This window comes from Pseudopipra pipra, chromosome Z, assembly GCF_036250125.1.
Source record: "Pseudopipra pipra isolate bDixPip1 chromosome Z, bDixPip1.hap1, whole genome shotgun sequence".
In the NCBI taxonomy this organism is placed as follows: domain Eukaryota; kingdom Metazoa; phylum Chordata; class Aves; order Passeriformes; family Pipridae; genus Pseudopipra; species Pseudopipra pipra.
In genome coordinates, this window is record NC_087581.1 from 44,422,859 (window position 1) to 44,436,991 (window position 14,133).

The 14,133-nt window shown below is 38.9% G+C and overlaps 1 protein-coding gene across 5 annotated transcripts in view; it reads left to right on the top strand.

The window, feature by feature from the left end:
- The window catches only part of MCC (MCC regulator of WNT signaling pathway), a 195,681-nt gene that overhangs the window by 124,850 nt on the left and 56,698 nt on the right, over positions 1–14,133 (top strand). For all 5 annotated transcript variants that reach the window (XM_064641644.1, XM_064641645.1, XM_064641646.1 and 2 more), the window contains 2 exons: positions 4,579–4,721; positions 11,754–11,890. In XM_064641644.1, the coding sequence (XP_064497714.1) occupies positions 4,579–4,721; positions 11,754–11,890 (280 nt within the window). The remainder of the gene's footprint in view (positions 1–4,578; positions 4,722–11,753; positions 11,891–14,133) is intronic.

Genomic DNA, 14,133 nt, shown 5'->3' on the forward strand with positions numbered 1-14,133 from the left:
GATTATTGGTGGTTGTAGCATGCTTGCTTCCAAATCTGCAGTCTGTAGAGACCTGCTATAATTTTTCTGTACATGCCTCTATTATTTTAGTAACACAGCAGATCTCTGTCTCTTGTGTTTTTGTCAGTGTACAGTTTGGCAACGAGGCGATCTCTTGAATGAAATTTGCTATAAAGCACTGGTCAATCTCAACTAATGTCTTCTTCCAAAAATCTTTCCATTGTTATGAGAATTGTAGTGTTTTCTGCTAACTCTGCCTGACATGGTGTCCTGGCTTTGATAGTGATAAATACTGGATGTGTGAAGGGAGAGCATAAGAAATGCATAGAGTTGTCCCCCTTCACACTCCCCCACCTTTCTGCCAACATCTGTGAGCAGCAGGCTATACTGCATTTTGTAGTCCTATATGGTCCTTTCCTCTGTGGATTTATATAGTCTGCTTTCTAATCTATCTACATTCTTAGAATTTCTTACATCCTATGACATTGAGCTCTGCAGTTTTGTGTTAGAACATGGAATTTAATAACATGCTAAACATTTCAGTAAATACAACAAGAATAGACAATTCACTTACTACATCTTTCTTATCATTTCATCTCCTCTCACAAGGTACTCCTACTCTCTCATTCTTTGTTCTTAGTTGTAATTTTGAGTTTCCGTAATAGCTGTAACGAAGACACAGGGTAACGAAGACTTTGCTGTACAGTTCTGGACTGTGTATCACAGAGTAGCATGTCCCATTAATGCAGTGATAATTCTTTACCATCCTCTTGATTATTCAGAATATAGGGAGGGACAGCAGAATTTCAGTATAAGAATTAAACCAACACTCTGTAGTTATATAAGAACATAAGCAACATTCTCTGCAGACGTGTAAGAACATGTGAACTTCACAGGAAGGCTTCAGTTTCTCATTTAACAGAGTAACTTGAAATAGAAGTGAGTGGTGTTCAGATGAACATTAAAATTACTCATTCTGTTGTGTGATGTCCTTATCTGACTTGGATTAATTCTGTGTACTTGTATTCATCTTCCACATCAAGTATGCACAAAATATACAACAAAACAATTAATTTTGACTGTGCATGTTGTCGTGATTGAGGATTTAGCACCATAGACTTGTATTTACACATAAATTTAGATTAATGGATTGCCACTTTTAAATCTGCCACTCCTCTTAAATTAAAGTACTGTGTTAGTTGAGCAAAGACTTTTAGTTCCTGTAATCCTGTTAGACAGGTTTATCATTGTGGCTTGTTCAGGTGATGACTTGTATTCTGGTGAACAACACCATAGCCAGTGTTTGTCTCTGCAGGGCCTGAGGCACTGGGGCATCTCTTAATGAGCACTGCTGCTGGTGGTTCTTTTTTTTGTCCTCTGACTGAACACTGCAAATTTAACATAAAGGTGAACATAATTTAATGCACTGTTAGTGTTTCTTCACTAGGAATTTTTGTACATTGATAGGCAGAAGAATCACATATTGAGACAATAAGCTTGGGTTAAATTATTTTCTCTTACCATGGTTCTCCCTCATACTCTTCTTGCTCTTGTGGTTGAACACCGTCAAGAGTTCAGACAATAGTCTTTCCAGTCATTGTTAATTTATATCGTACACCTTGGAAAGAAATAAAAACTGGTAGCAGATCATTTTGTTCTGAGACTCAAAGAAACTAAAAAACTAAGGAGGATGATGAATAGTTGCAATATCCCAGAGAAAAAATTCAGCAGTGGGTACCAAAAGATGCATTTGTTTCTTTTTCATTTTGAGCTTTGAGATGAATGTTCCATAACAAAGAGCAATCCTGTATACCAAAAAAAATTTTCCATGGCTGCATTTTGGGATCCATACTGAACTATGTTTCCATTGTTCGGATGCTTTTGCCTTTCTCAGTTGAGGCTTGTCATGGATGACAGAACTTTGGAGATGTAGTTCTGTGCCCACCTCCAAGGCAGTGCAGTCCTTAGTTAGCATCATGGTCTGTCTTCCACAGAGATTTCCTTTCAGCCCTTTTCGGTTGCTTTTGCCTAAGATAATTCAAGAGTGCTTTTAAAAAAATCAAATGTGAAACTATTGTCTTATATTACCAGACTTCTGGTTGTTCACAAAGTACATCTGTCACTAAACAATGGTTGTCCTGAAAAATGGTGACTGAGAAACGGCTGGAGAAAACAGCAAGCAAGTCTGGTAATGTGGCTGGGGTCCATTAGTGAGAGCCCATGTATCTTCAGTCAAGATAAACAAATTCTGATTTTCAGTGTATAGCTTAGAGAGATAAAAATTGTTGTGATAGGGTTTTTATTTATTGTCAGAAAACAGTTATTATACACTCCATCTGAAATCATCTCTTTGGTTTAAAAGGAAAAAAACCACTAGTGTGTATAATTGATTGATCTGGTTAATGCTTAAGTACCATTTGTGGGCATATATGTGTGTCAGAGGAAATTTAGATTTTTATTTATTCCCCCTAAATCTGCTCTAAAGCTTTTGTGAAATGTTTTCTCTGTGTTCTTTCTGCACTCTGAAGGCCATGGTAGTTCTTCAGACAGATACGATGTTAAAAACCGAAAATGTGATAAATAAGTTGTAGAAAGTTTCTACAATTATAATATACATCTATAAAGATATCAGTTGCCAACATGAAGTCTTAGAAGTGAGGAGAATATTTTCAGTCTTCTAAACTGTGTCTCCCTTTGCTCTCTTTTTCAATGTGATGATGTGATCTGTTGCTCCTAGTATAGGCAAAAGTGCTTTTGGCTACAGCTGGAGTAAGAAACTATTTTGTTGTAGTCTATGGAAGGGTCCTCTAATGTCTGGGCTACTTTTCAGTGTGCATACTCATGAAATCTAAAAATCATGGAACAAATTGTATTTAAAATTTAAAATAAAAATATTATTGAAGGTCAGTGGAAATCTTAGTTTTCAATCAGGCTTTTATATAGGTGATGTTCTCAAGCTATGAATGTAAGTGGCCAAAAAATATGAGAGCAAACTATGAAAATTCTGCCACACCTGCTAGTTTGGATATGTCATATTTATGATACAAATGGTTTAGGGAGTTACCTCTCTATGGAGTGTTTACTTGATTGAAAAAAGCTTTTGATGCAGCAATGTTGGAGAACCTCCGTCATCATGGCTAGACTTCGCGAACGAAGATTTGGGAAGGGCTCTACCCACGTTACAAGCATGCTGGTGGCTAAGAAGGCCAATATGAGATAGACAAGTCCGCTTGCAAAAGGCACAGCGGAAGGGCTCCTTAGGTGGTATATTCTGCAGGGCACGATTATTTCTGCGTTGTCTTTTCTCCTCAAGAGTGATCCTGCGTGCGTTCTCAAAAGAAGCAGCAGCGTTATAGATGGTGTGTCTCCAGGCCTCCCAATTGAAGGCCAGAGTAGACCAGTTATGTTGATCAATATGGCCAAGGCTGAGATGTTGTTTCAGGGAGTCCTTGAATCTTCTCTTCGGGACTCCTCTCTTGTGGCAGCCAGTGGCAAGTTCACCATAGAGCAGGATCTTGGGGAGGCAGTGGTCCTTCATCCTGGAGACGTGTCCTGCCCAGCGCAGCTGTGTTCTCAGTAACATGGCCTCTATACTTGTGACTGCTGCTTGTTCTAGAACAGACATATTAGTCACATAATTTGACCAGTGGATGTTTAGGTTTGTACATAATCTTTAGAAATGGCTACTAGAATTTTACATTGCAGGTCTTCAGTGAAAGGACTGTAGGTTTTATACTGTCAATTGGTTGTGAATTTTCTTTTCTGACAGAATAGTACATACCATTGTATGGGTGCAAGGAGGCTTGAATGAAGGGGGGGCATCAGAATAAAAAAGTTAAAAGTCTTACTCTTTCCAGCCACTACCAAACATAACTTCAGTCACCATGCGCTGCTGGTTTGTAGTTGCAGTAGACTGTAATTGTTTGCTGTAATTGAAATAGAGTGTTTGATGGTCAGAAGAGTAAGCCAAAGAGGCTATATTTAAAATTCTGTGGGAAAGAAGGATGATTTTGTGATATGTACAAAAAACAAACAGCCTTTTAATTGTTCTAATCATAAACATTCTATCATAGAATACTAACATAATAAAAATATGCTATATTATTTTTAAAGTTTAATTAAAACCAAATACTTATACTAGAGAAGAACCCATAACCTCAAAGTGTAATTAATTTTCTTTTCTACATTTCCCACGTAATGATGTGGGTTTTGCCATAGGAATTGTTCTAATTCAGAGCATGTTGGGAAGATCCTTGAAGATTCACAATGTGCCTTGAGTCTCTTGGATTCAAAGATCAATATTTGTAGCTATTTTGAGTTGCAAATGGTGTTTTTTATTCAAGCGAGAGGGGCAACTTCTGCCCTTTAAAAAAAAATGATAAAAGTACACAGCATATTCCGTCAGTTTCTAAAATCTTGTAATTACATACCTTTGTGTACCTGTCAATATTTTATCTCTCTCGTTTTTGCTTGCTAAGGATGAGTAAGAAAACCATAATGCTGTGCACTTTTGCCTTGTATGTGATCTCCATGCAGGTATTCATAACACCCTTTCTGTTCCTGGTTTCTCTGCTTTAGTGTGAGCAATCCCACCTGATGAGAGAGCATGAAGACGTGCAGGAGCGAACAACGCTGCGCTACGAGGAACGCATCACAGAGCTGCACAGTATCATTGCTGAACTGAACAAGAAAATCGATCGACTACAGGGAACAACAATAAGGTACAGCAGCTTCCTGGAAATCCTGGGCCAATGCAAGACAAGTGCAAAACATGGTGTGAATTATACTCTAAATATAATTTGATGACAACTTTAAGGTAGTTGGGCTTGTTGTGACTGGTGCTGAATAGCTGCCCATAATTAAGGTGTGTGTTCTGCAGAGTACCATCCCAAGACCTAGAAGTGCTGCATTCTCTCTGGCAAAATAACACTTTGCTAACCTAACAAGCCCTGCAAAAAACTGCACTGTGCCCTGTAAATACTCCTTTAGCATAATGTCCTGGGGAACCATGTAAGAGACAGCAAGGGTGTATAAAGGAAGATGAAGCCACCCAACTTGAAGCTGTGCTTTTAACTTTGTTTTGTGGCCTCCTGTAGATCATCTAAGTGAAATCATTTGTGGTGAGCATTATGGCTGAAATAGATTTCAGTAGGTTTTTCACCTGCTTGTACTGGTATTTTTGACAAAACACAATGGTACAAATCCCATTGTTGTCTGTCTTTGGGAGCAGCAAGGCTTAGGGTATTACACTGGATCATTACATGTTACTGTGTTAAAGTAAACTGTGTATTAGACTACATGGAAACATTGTTCTCTCTTGTTTTTACCCATTATTCTCAACGTAGAGAAGTTGGACTAGAATGCAAAAGGAGCTTTGTATAGTTTAGCTAGTGAGGATGCAACTAAACAACTACAGTCTACAGATTGCCTAGAGAATAGGAATTAGATTTCAAATTAGATTTGATGGTTTTGTGGGTAACATTGGCATGATGCTCTAGCCATGTAGCAAATTTTCAGTTTTCCTTACCTATTAGCTGCAATTTTTGGTAATGTGCTTTATTTGTCCTTCCTTTTAAATATTTCTTTTAGCACAAGGCAATATTGTTACAACTACTCACTTAACCTTTCACGAAAATATTTATATGCAAAAAGAAGAAGGTTTGGTGTACCATAAATAAGAGGAAGTATCAACACACACACACACACATATATAGCCCTTCGAAAGCAGTGGTAGAATCACATTATGTTCATTTTATTTAAGAAGATAAATACTCTTCCCTATGAGATGCTCATAACTAGTGATGATCATGGTGAGATTTTTCAGGTATTTCCTATACTGGTAGTACTTCTCTGAAGAAAAATCCCCCTGACTCCCTTATTCATTCATGCTTGATACCTCTGCAGACAAATTTTCTATTTGTCTTGTTTCAAGTTGCCTTTCTTTTCAACATGATACTGTCCATACTGCCCTCCTCTCTGGTAAAGCTATACCAATTGAATAGATGAAAAGCAAAATCTGAGAAGCATTGATTTTTTTTTTTTCTTGAATGACAGATGAACTCTATGACATTTAAGAAGAATTTTACAAAGAATTCATAAAAATGGTTTGTTTAGGATCCCTGTGCCAAAGTAAATGCCAAGTGGTGTTCAATTACAAAATATTGGAATCAGGTGGATACTCTGAATGTTTAACCACATCCATAAATGAATCAGCTGTGGCATCCATAGGGAAGTGAGGTGTAAGAGCCAAGCCTGATGGGAAGCACATGTTGCTTCTTATGAAAAGTGCAGTTTTTCTTTAAAGGGATCAGAAAAATACTGCTGCAACACCACTGTCATGCTCTTCCAGTTTGATTCAATCATATGAGAGCTCATTTTGCTCAGGCAGCTAGAATGCCTTATCTGGTTTTATTAATAAGAACAAAAATGTTTGTTGTTATTGGATTTTTTACTTCCTTTAATGTTGGGAATAGCTTGTTTTCTTTGGCAAGCCAATAATTTGATGTCTGGGGAACAGAAGAGTAATACTGCCCCTAAAAATTGCAACCAAGTAGATACTGAAGGGATTACATACAGTCTGTAAAGACAACTGAAAGAAGGAAAGCTGATACTTCCTGCTGTGGCTTTCTGTAAATCCACACTGGGATCCACGTGTCACTCTTGAGAAGCTGTTCAGTCCCACAGAGCAGGGATGGTGTAATTGCTGTCCTTTGCTAGATCACGTGTGACTCACAGCGCTCCACCCTTGGCTCTGGGGGCTGTTGAGTCCTGGAGCTGAAACAAAACAATCCTGAGAGGAAGCGTTCTGGGACCATGGCCCTGTAGAGCCTTGGCATTCATACTTACCTTTAAACCAGAGCACAGGAGGGATTTTAGTTTTGATTTCTCTCTTTGATACCTGCAAGGAAAACAGAGCAGAGGCTTTACTTGCAGTATCACAAAAATTGGGCTGTCTTTCCGGAAACAGTCTTCTTGAGTTTACTTTAATTGCATAACAGATAAATGTTTCCCCAATGCTGACACAATCTGACTGGTCACTTTTTTTCATGTATAGGTTTTAGGGTGTAAAAATAAACTAATGTAGCTTGATGTACTGCCACTTTATGACATTCTTCATAGTTCCTTCCAAAACCCCAAAATATTCCAGAAACAATTGGAAGAAACCAGAATTTTGTAGAGAGTATTTGACTATCCTCTTTAAGTTGTATTATCTTTAAATTTGTAGCTATTTGTCTGAGTGTAAGTAGTACCCTTGGAAAGTAGGGCAGAAAGTAATCAGCCACTGTGTTGGAATCTGAATAAGGTATTGCAACAGTTTGAGGAGAAGTGTTGGCTGGCTGTATAAGCTAGTTAATATTCTCCATTCAGAGAATTTTTCTGTGGTTTTTTGGTGTGAATGTTGGGAGGTTTTTTGCCTTTGCAATATCAGTTTAGAGGTGTAGTGGCTTTTGCTCATGAGGTTTGGTAATGCCAGCTCTGGAACAGTAGAATTGTTTGGGTTGGAAGGGACCCTAAAGATCCTGCCATGGACAGGGACACCTTCCACTAGACCAGATTGCTCAGAGCGTCATCCAGCCTGGCCTTGAACCCTTCCAGGAATGGAGCATCCACAGCTTCTCTGAGCAAGAAGACAGCTTAAGTCACATGTTGATGCACATGTCTTTTCCCAGGCATATCTGACCTGCTGATCTTAGTAGTAGTAATCTTACAGGAATATTTTAGAAGTTTACAGGATTCTTCTAGGTTTGCTACCCATTTCATGGGTACAGCAAGTTCCATGTGTGTGTCCCCATGAAATTAGCAGCAGCTCTTGCACTAGATTTTTCCACCGTTCCCTTAGAAAAATGAGTTCACCATGGTTGTGGGAGCAAGCCAGCACTCATCTGCAGTTTTCTCATCTCCCTGCTGCTGTTGCTGCTTTGGACAGCAGAAAAGGTGAAATACAACTGTAACTGATTTGATATTAAGGCTGAATATTGAGTTGCTGATACTCAAGTGCAAGTAGACCAGCCTTATGTTGCCAAGGTTCTCTGTCCTGTGACAAGATGTATGTCACTCCTGTTTTCTCTCAAAGTGTGTACAACTTAGAAGACAGCAAAACCAATCAGATGGATCTTCCCAGTTATAGAGTCATTTTGTAAATACTTGGACATAAAGGTTACACTGAGTAACTCTGAAGCACAAAGAGGATTTATAAATTATACAGTAGTGTACTAAAATGGACTTATGTCTACATTAAAGATGAATATTTCTGACTTCAAAAGTTTTTAGTGTTGCCTTAGATTCATTCAAACCTGATTTTTTTTCTTAATCCTATTTTTGGCTGTCAAAATCATCTGTAACCAGCATATGACTGTTTTTCTTAGATATCAAATAGAGGTTTGGGTAAAGGAAAAGGAGAGAGATCTAACTGCTTTTAGTTCTAAACCACTGGCTGTTTGGGTACATTTCTGCAACTCTAAAAACAGACTATAACAGTACAGACAGAAATATACTCTGTTCAACATTGGTGCCTGCTAAGAATTATTTGAAACAATTGTCAAGAAGAAGAAGCCTGTAACCTATTGCTGGAAAACCACTGGTTTAGACTTACAGCTTTTAATCTGAAATATATTTAGAAAGTAGGTTGTGTTGGAGTTAATGAAGAAGAAGGAGAGGGAATAGACAACAGCATCAAATGAGATAATGCATGGCACTTACTCTCACATTTACATAGTGACCTGCAGGTCTAATTGGAGCTTCTAAACATGTGCTAGGTGGAAGCTAGCACACTTTGGATTCAATTCAAATGGCAGTGTGGATGTGATAATGTTGGCTTCAGCATACAATGCCCAGCTCTACCTGCCCTCAGTGATTAATTCCCATATTGTCTCAAGTGAACTAGTTCAGAGGGACCTCGCCTGTCTATACGCAGGGTGCGGTGAATCTCTGAGTTGCTGTGCACATGCACCTGTAGTATTTTCTATCTGAGGGTCTTAGAGAGCTATAAAATATATTTATATTTTAAATATATATTTTTATATATATATATGTAAATATATATAAAATATATATATTTTTAAATATAGTTATTTAAATAAAGTGTGTGTTGAAAAACTGCTGCCACCTAAAGTGTGAAGCCATGCAGCATTTGGAGCTGTGAAGAGAACGTGAACCTTGTCAGCATTGTGTAAGTACTCATCTTTGGTGTGAAAGGATGCTGGAAAGTGTGCATTTTGCTCACTATTTGAACATGTTTTCCTCAGAGTCTGTGCAGCACTTGTGATCCTTGGGTGCACCTGAACATGAAGAAAGCAATTAGTGCATAAGTACCTGAAAACCACACTGTTTTTTCTCCAACATTGATCCCACATCACTCTGTGTCTAGAATGACTTGATCTGGTCTTAATTGCCTCCAGCTCACCATTCCAGCAAGTGGAAACTATCAGAGCCCATAGCAGAACAAGCAGAACCTGCTTACCTGCTTTCTCTATCCAGGCCATCCCTGATGGCAGCAGTGAGAAAGTTGTAATGCTTCCACCTCCTGGAGTCAATTACCAAGCACCTTGCATCTCTAGTGCCTCTAGAGGACTCCTCTTTTGGGGAAAGATGAAAAGCAGTATCTTTTGTTGCTGTCAATGTCAGTTTCAAAGGCAGAATTTGTATTTGTGATGTATTGCTGCCCTTGAATTCCCCCTTGTTTTTACCCTCAGTCTGTTCCCGCTGGGATTGATGGTGGAGTGATTGATTGACCTAGCTGTCACTTTACCAGAAATGGATTTCTGATCTTTCTGGTCAGATCCTAGAAGCATTAGTTCACTTAGAAAATGACTTCTCACCTGAGTCATCAGAAGAGTGTGAGTTTTGCCACGTGACGTACTTTTCAACTGCTCTGAGATACTGAGGGCACTTAAACCAAAAAACAAGAACTAGTGCTAGCTACATGAAGCTGTGTTGTGGTTTAAACAGAAAATTTATGCAAGAAGAGCCCAATAAGAGTGGTGAGAAATTACTATAGCGTGTACCATTGTTTTAGGGTCAGTAGAGCCATTTGTCCAATTAAAGGTAATTTAGGTTTTAAAAATGTAGGACTAATTGTTTCAGAAATTAAAAAATAAATTACCTTCAGATGAAAAATTACAACTGTTTGAGTGCTTGGTAATTGTTTTTGTCCAAAGCTAATTACTACTGGCTTGTTTTGTGGCTAATAATGAACTAGTTCATGGAACATTAACTCGCTCTTATGTGTCTTCATTTCACTATTTTAATTCCTGCTATTCATGATTGAGTTCTCACACTGTCTGAAACAAATATTGCATGGTAACTCAAAGACCTTTCTTTGATCTAAGTCTCTGTTAACTGGCTGACCTGCATTTTGTTTAATGGTGGTCACTAAGTGCTTTTGATAAGGTCACACTTTCTTTACGCTGAAGCAAATGTAAGGGGTAGAAGAGCATAGGAGTTCCTGTAGAAAATACATCTCAGTACTTTGGGAAACCCTGCTTGGCAAGCAAACTGAAATTTCCTTTTTTGAGATTTTAAGACAGGTTCATAACTTGTCACCTCTGCAACTCTGAGAGCAGACTTCACTTCTGTTATTGATCCCTGTGTGCTGGGGCCATCTTCTCTGCTATTTTGCCTGAAAAATGCAGACGCAAGTCCAGGCTGAATGCTGCAAGAAACACTCATCACCATACACAGAGTATGTGGCATATGCACAGCAAACCTAACATTACAGATACCCCTCTCAGATGCAGATCCCCAGACAGGTCTTTGCTTTTCTAACTGTTTCCAAATGCAGACAGTTTCATTCTCCCACTTTTCTGCTGAATCTGCTGCAAAATTAATCTCTTCATGTGATTCAATGTGAGACAGAATGATAGCTGTTTTTCTGCTTTCAGAGGGGCTCTGCACCTGGATAAACTGATGTTTTTCTTATGTTTAAAAGAGATACTTTAATGTAAAAACAATCACTATGAAAGTAAAAAAAAAATTCAGAGTCAAATCAGTAAGAAAAAATGTTTACAAATGTTCTCAGGAAAAGCTATTATTCATTTACTTATCTTCTTCCCCAGTGCTTTCAACTCTTTGTGTGGAGACAGAAGGGAAAATCCTTAATTTTTTAAGCTCATTAGCTTTAGCTAAAGTATTCTGTGTCCTCAATTATTTTAGTTGAACCAGCTTGACAAATAAGTTAAAAGCTAGGTAACTAAGGCTTTTTATTTTCTACTAACTCCAGCAGTTCGGTGCAATACTCACTTATCTGTTCTCTCTTTTGGGAAGAGAAAATGAAAAAGCTACCTGTCTCTAAGAGCATTTTGATACACATATGCAGGTATGTGCATGTGCTTGCTTTGCACACAAGCTGATGACATCCTTGAACTGAGAAAGAGACCAAAACCAGTTATTTCTAATCCACTTTGGGATCAAATCTACTTGTGCTGATCTGTGTGAATTGTCAGTTGGGGAGCTGCTGCAGATGTCCTTACATACATCCTTGCTAGCACTCAGTTCCACCCATTGTTTCCTTCTACAGTGGTCTGGAGTAATAATGAACTTGGGAATAAAGAAATGGAAACCAGGCACTGGCTGCTGCAAGTGGGTGTTATGGGCATAGCACAGTTACTTTGCAGTGAAGGGTATTAAGTCTTCTCTACTGACTGAACAAAACTTTTGTGGATTGTACCCTGTGGCTCAGCTGACAGGTCTGAAATAAATGTCACAGAAGATATTTCCTCAGAGGATTTTATTTCTGCCTTTGCTCTGTCTCCAAGGGAGGAGGATGAGTACTCAGAGCTGCGGTCGGAGCTCAGCCAGAGCCAGCAGGAGGTTAACGAGGACTCGCGCAGCGCGGACCAGAATTCCGTTTCGGTACCAGAGAATCAGTCCACCGTGGTCACTGCAGATATGGGTGAGTTGTGATTCATGGTGTAGACATGATGCCTTCTCACAGCAGAAGGGTAACATATAGCCTTTGAAATGCAGATCCAAACGTTTGATGAGGAGCTAAATTAATCTGGGATGTGCTAATCACAACTAATGCTGAACTTCTACATGACTTATATGTGACTTAACCTCTGTGCCTTGCTGATAGAATCATTAAGATTGAAAAAGACCTCTAAGATCATCAAGTCCCACCTTCAACCAAGCACCACCACCATATTCACCATTAAGTCATGTCCTCGAGTGCCATATCCACACAGTTTTTGAACACTTCCAGGGATGGTAATTCCACAGCTTCCCTAGGCAGTCTGTTCCCTCTCCATGAAAAAGTTTTTCCTAATATCTAATGTAAACATGCCCTGGTCCAGCTTGAGGCCGTTTCCTCTCGTCCTATCACTTGTTACTTGGGAAAATAGACCACCCCCACCTCACTAAAGCCTCTTCTCAGGGAGTTTTGGGGAGTGAGAAGATCCCCCCAAGCCTCCTTTTCTCCAGGGAAAACCACCTCAGCTGCTCCTCATCAGACTTGTGCTCCAGACCCTTCCCCAGCTCTGTTGTCTTTCCAGCACCTCAATGTTCTTCTTGTAGTGAGGGGCCCAGAATGGGACTCAGGATTTGAGGTGTGGCCTTACCAGTACACTTGCCTAGTCCTGCTGGCCACTGGCTGTGTAGAATAGCTATGGAGTTTAAAATGGAATATTGTTCATGAGAGCTCATGAATTTTGGGAAAGAAGAAAGGAGTGAAAGATATTCACATACCTTACATGTGCCTGTAAAGTAGTCTAACTTTAGAAAAGAATTGCAGACAGATTAAAAGTTAAGGGGGAAAGCATGGGTAATGGAACCTTTTAAGGCCTAATTATAGAGGATGTCCACACTTTTTTGCCTATCCATCCTTTTTAAAGCATGGATAGGCATAGCTTGCTGAAATGGATTTAGACAAGGAGGCATCTGACACAAGCTATTCAAACAAAGTGCAAGGAGGGAGGACCTCCAGGCAACTCATTTTTTTCTGGTTAAGAACTAAGAAGCCAAGCGCTTTTCCTTCAGAATTTCGTCTATTTTGCCATTCAAACACAATTACTGATTAGTTGAAGAACCTCCACATAAGAAATAATTTCTCCATACATTTTGCAGTATAGGCATGAGCAGATCCTAGACCTTCAGCATGATGTTTTAAGTGTTTGGGCACAATTGATGAGACCCATAGCTGTAGACTAGCAGAAGTCTGGTGTGATCCTCACTATTCAGAACTTTGTTCAGAATACTATTTCTACTCTTTATACCATATTGTTTATAAATGTAAGACCAGCCGCTGTATTTCAATGTCTTTATTGAAACAGTATGATAGAACAGTATGTTCTGTAATGGTGTCTATGTAATTGTGAAATGTCTGACCGACAGAATTCAAAGTATTAACAAAATATTGGATGGAGTCAAAATATTTTAGTAGAGGTCTTTATATTCTTAAAAAATTAATTATTTTACTTTCAAAAGTTAATGTTCACTGTTACGTTCCTACTTGAACAGATTGTGACATGAGGACTTTTTTTTTTCCCTTTAATTTTCTTTTGACCAAAAAAGTGAAACTAATCCACTTTTTAGCATGTATTTTGGTATCAGGGCTTTGATTTTTTTCTTCATGGGATGGAACTGAACCATGATTTGTGTACATTAACAGCAAGTTGTCTGTTTAAGTTTCAACTAACAGTGGGAAAAAAGGCAATAAAATTAAATATAGTGTAGAAACCTAGAAGATGTGTATGTCTCAAAACACAGATGGCTAGATAGATGTGGAGCCAACCAAGGATTATTGATAATAACAGCCAAGGATTGTTGGTAATAACACACTATAAGAAGAACAGGATGTGGCTGGAGAAGGGGCATGTATGGAGGAATGAGCAGTACTTTTCTGGTAAAAATGTTCTTGATCAGCTCCTGTAGAGATAAGTACAGCACGGTATACATCAAGTGCAGAAATGAGGATGAGAAGTGGGCATGGACTGTAGGGAGGGATCAAGACCACTCAAAAGCCCCAAAGCCTCCGACCCGTTTCCAGAAAGGTCTGAAAGAACCGGCTGACGATGCTAACTGATTTGCACAGAAAACGAGAAACTGATCTCCAGAGCAGGGAAAACTTATCTATAAACAGGTATCCCCACAAAGCTCAGGTGTGCTTGCTCTGTATGTGCACTCCAGCACCTCGAACAC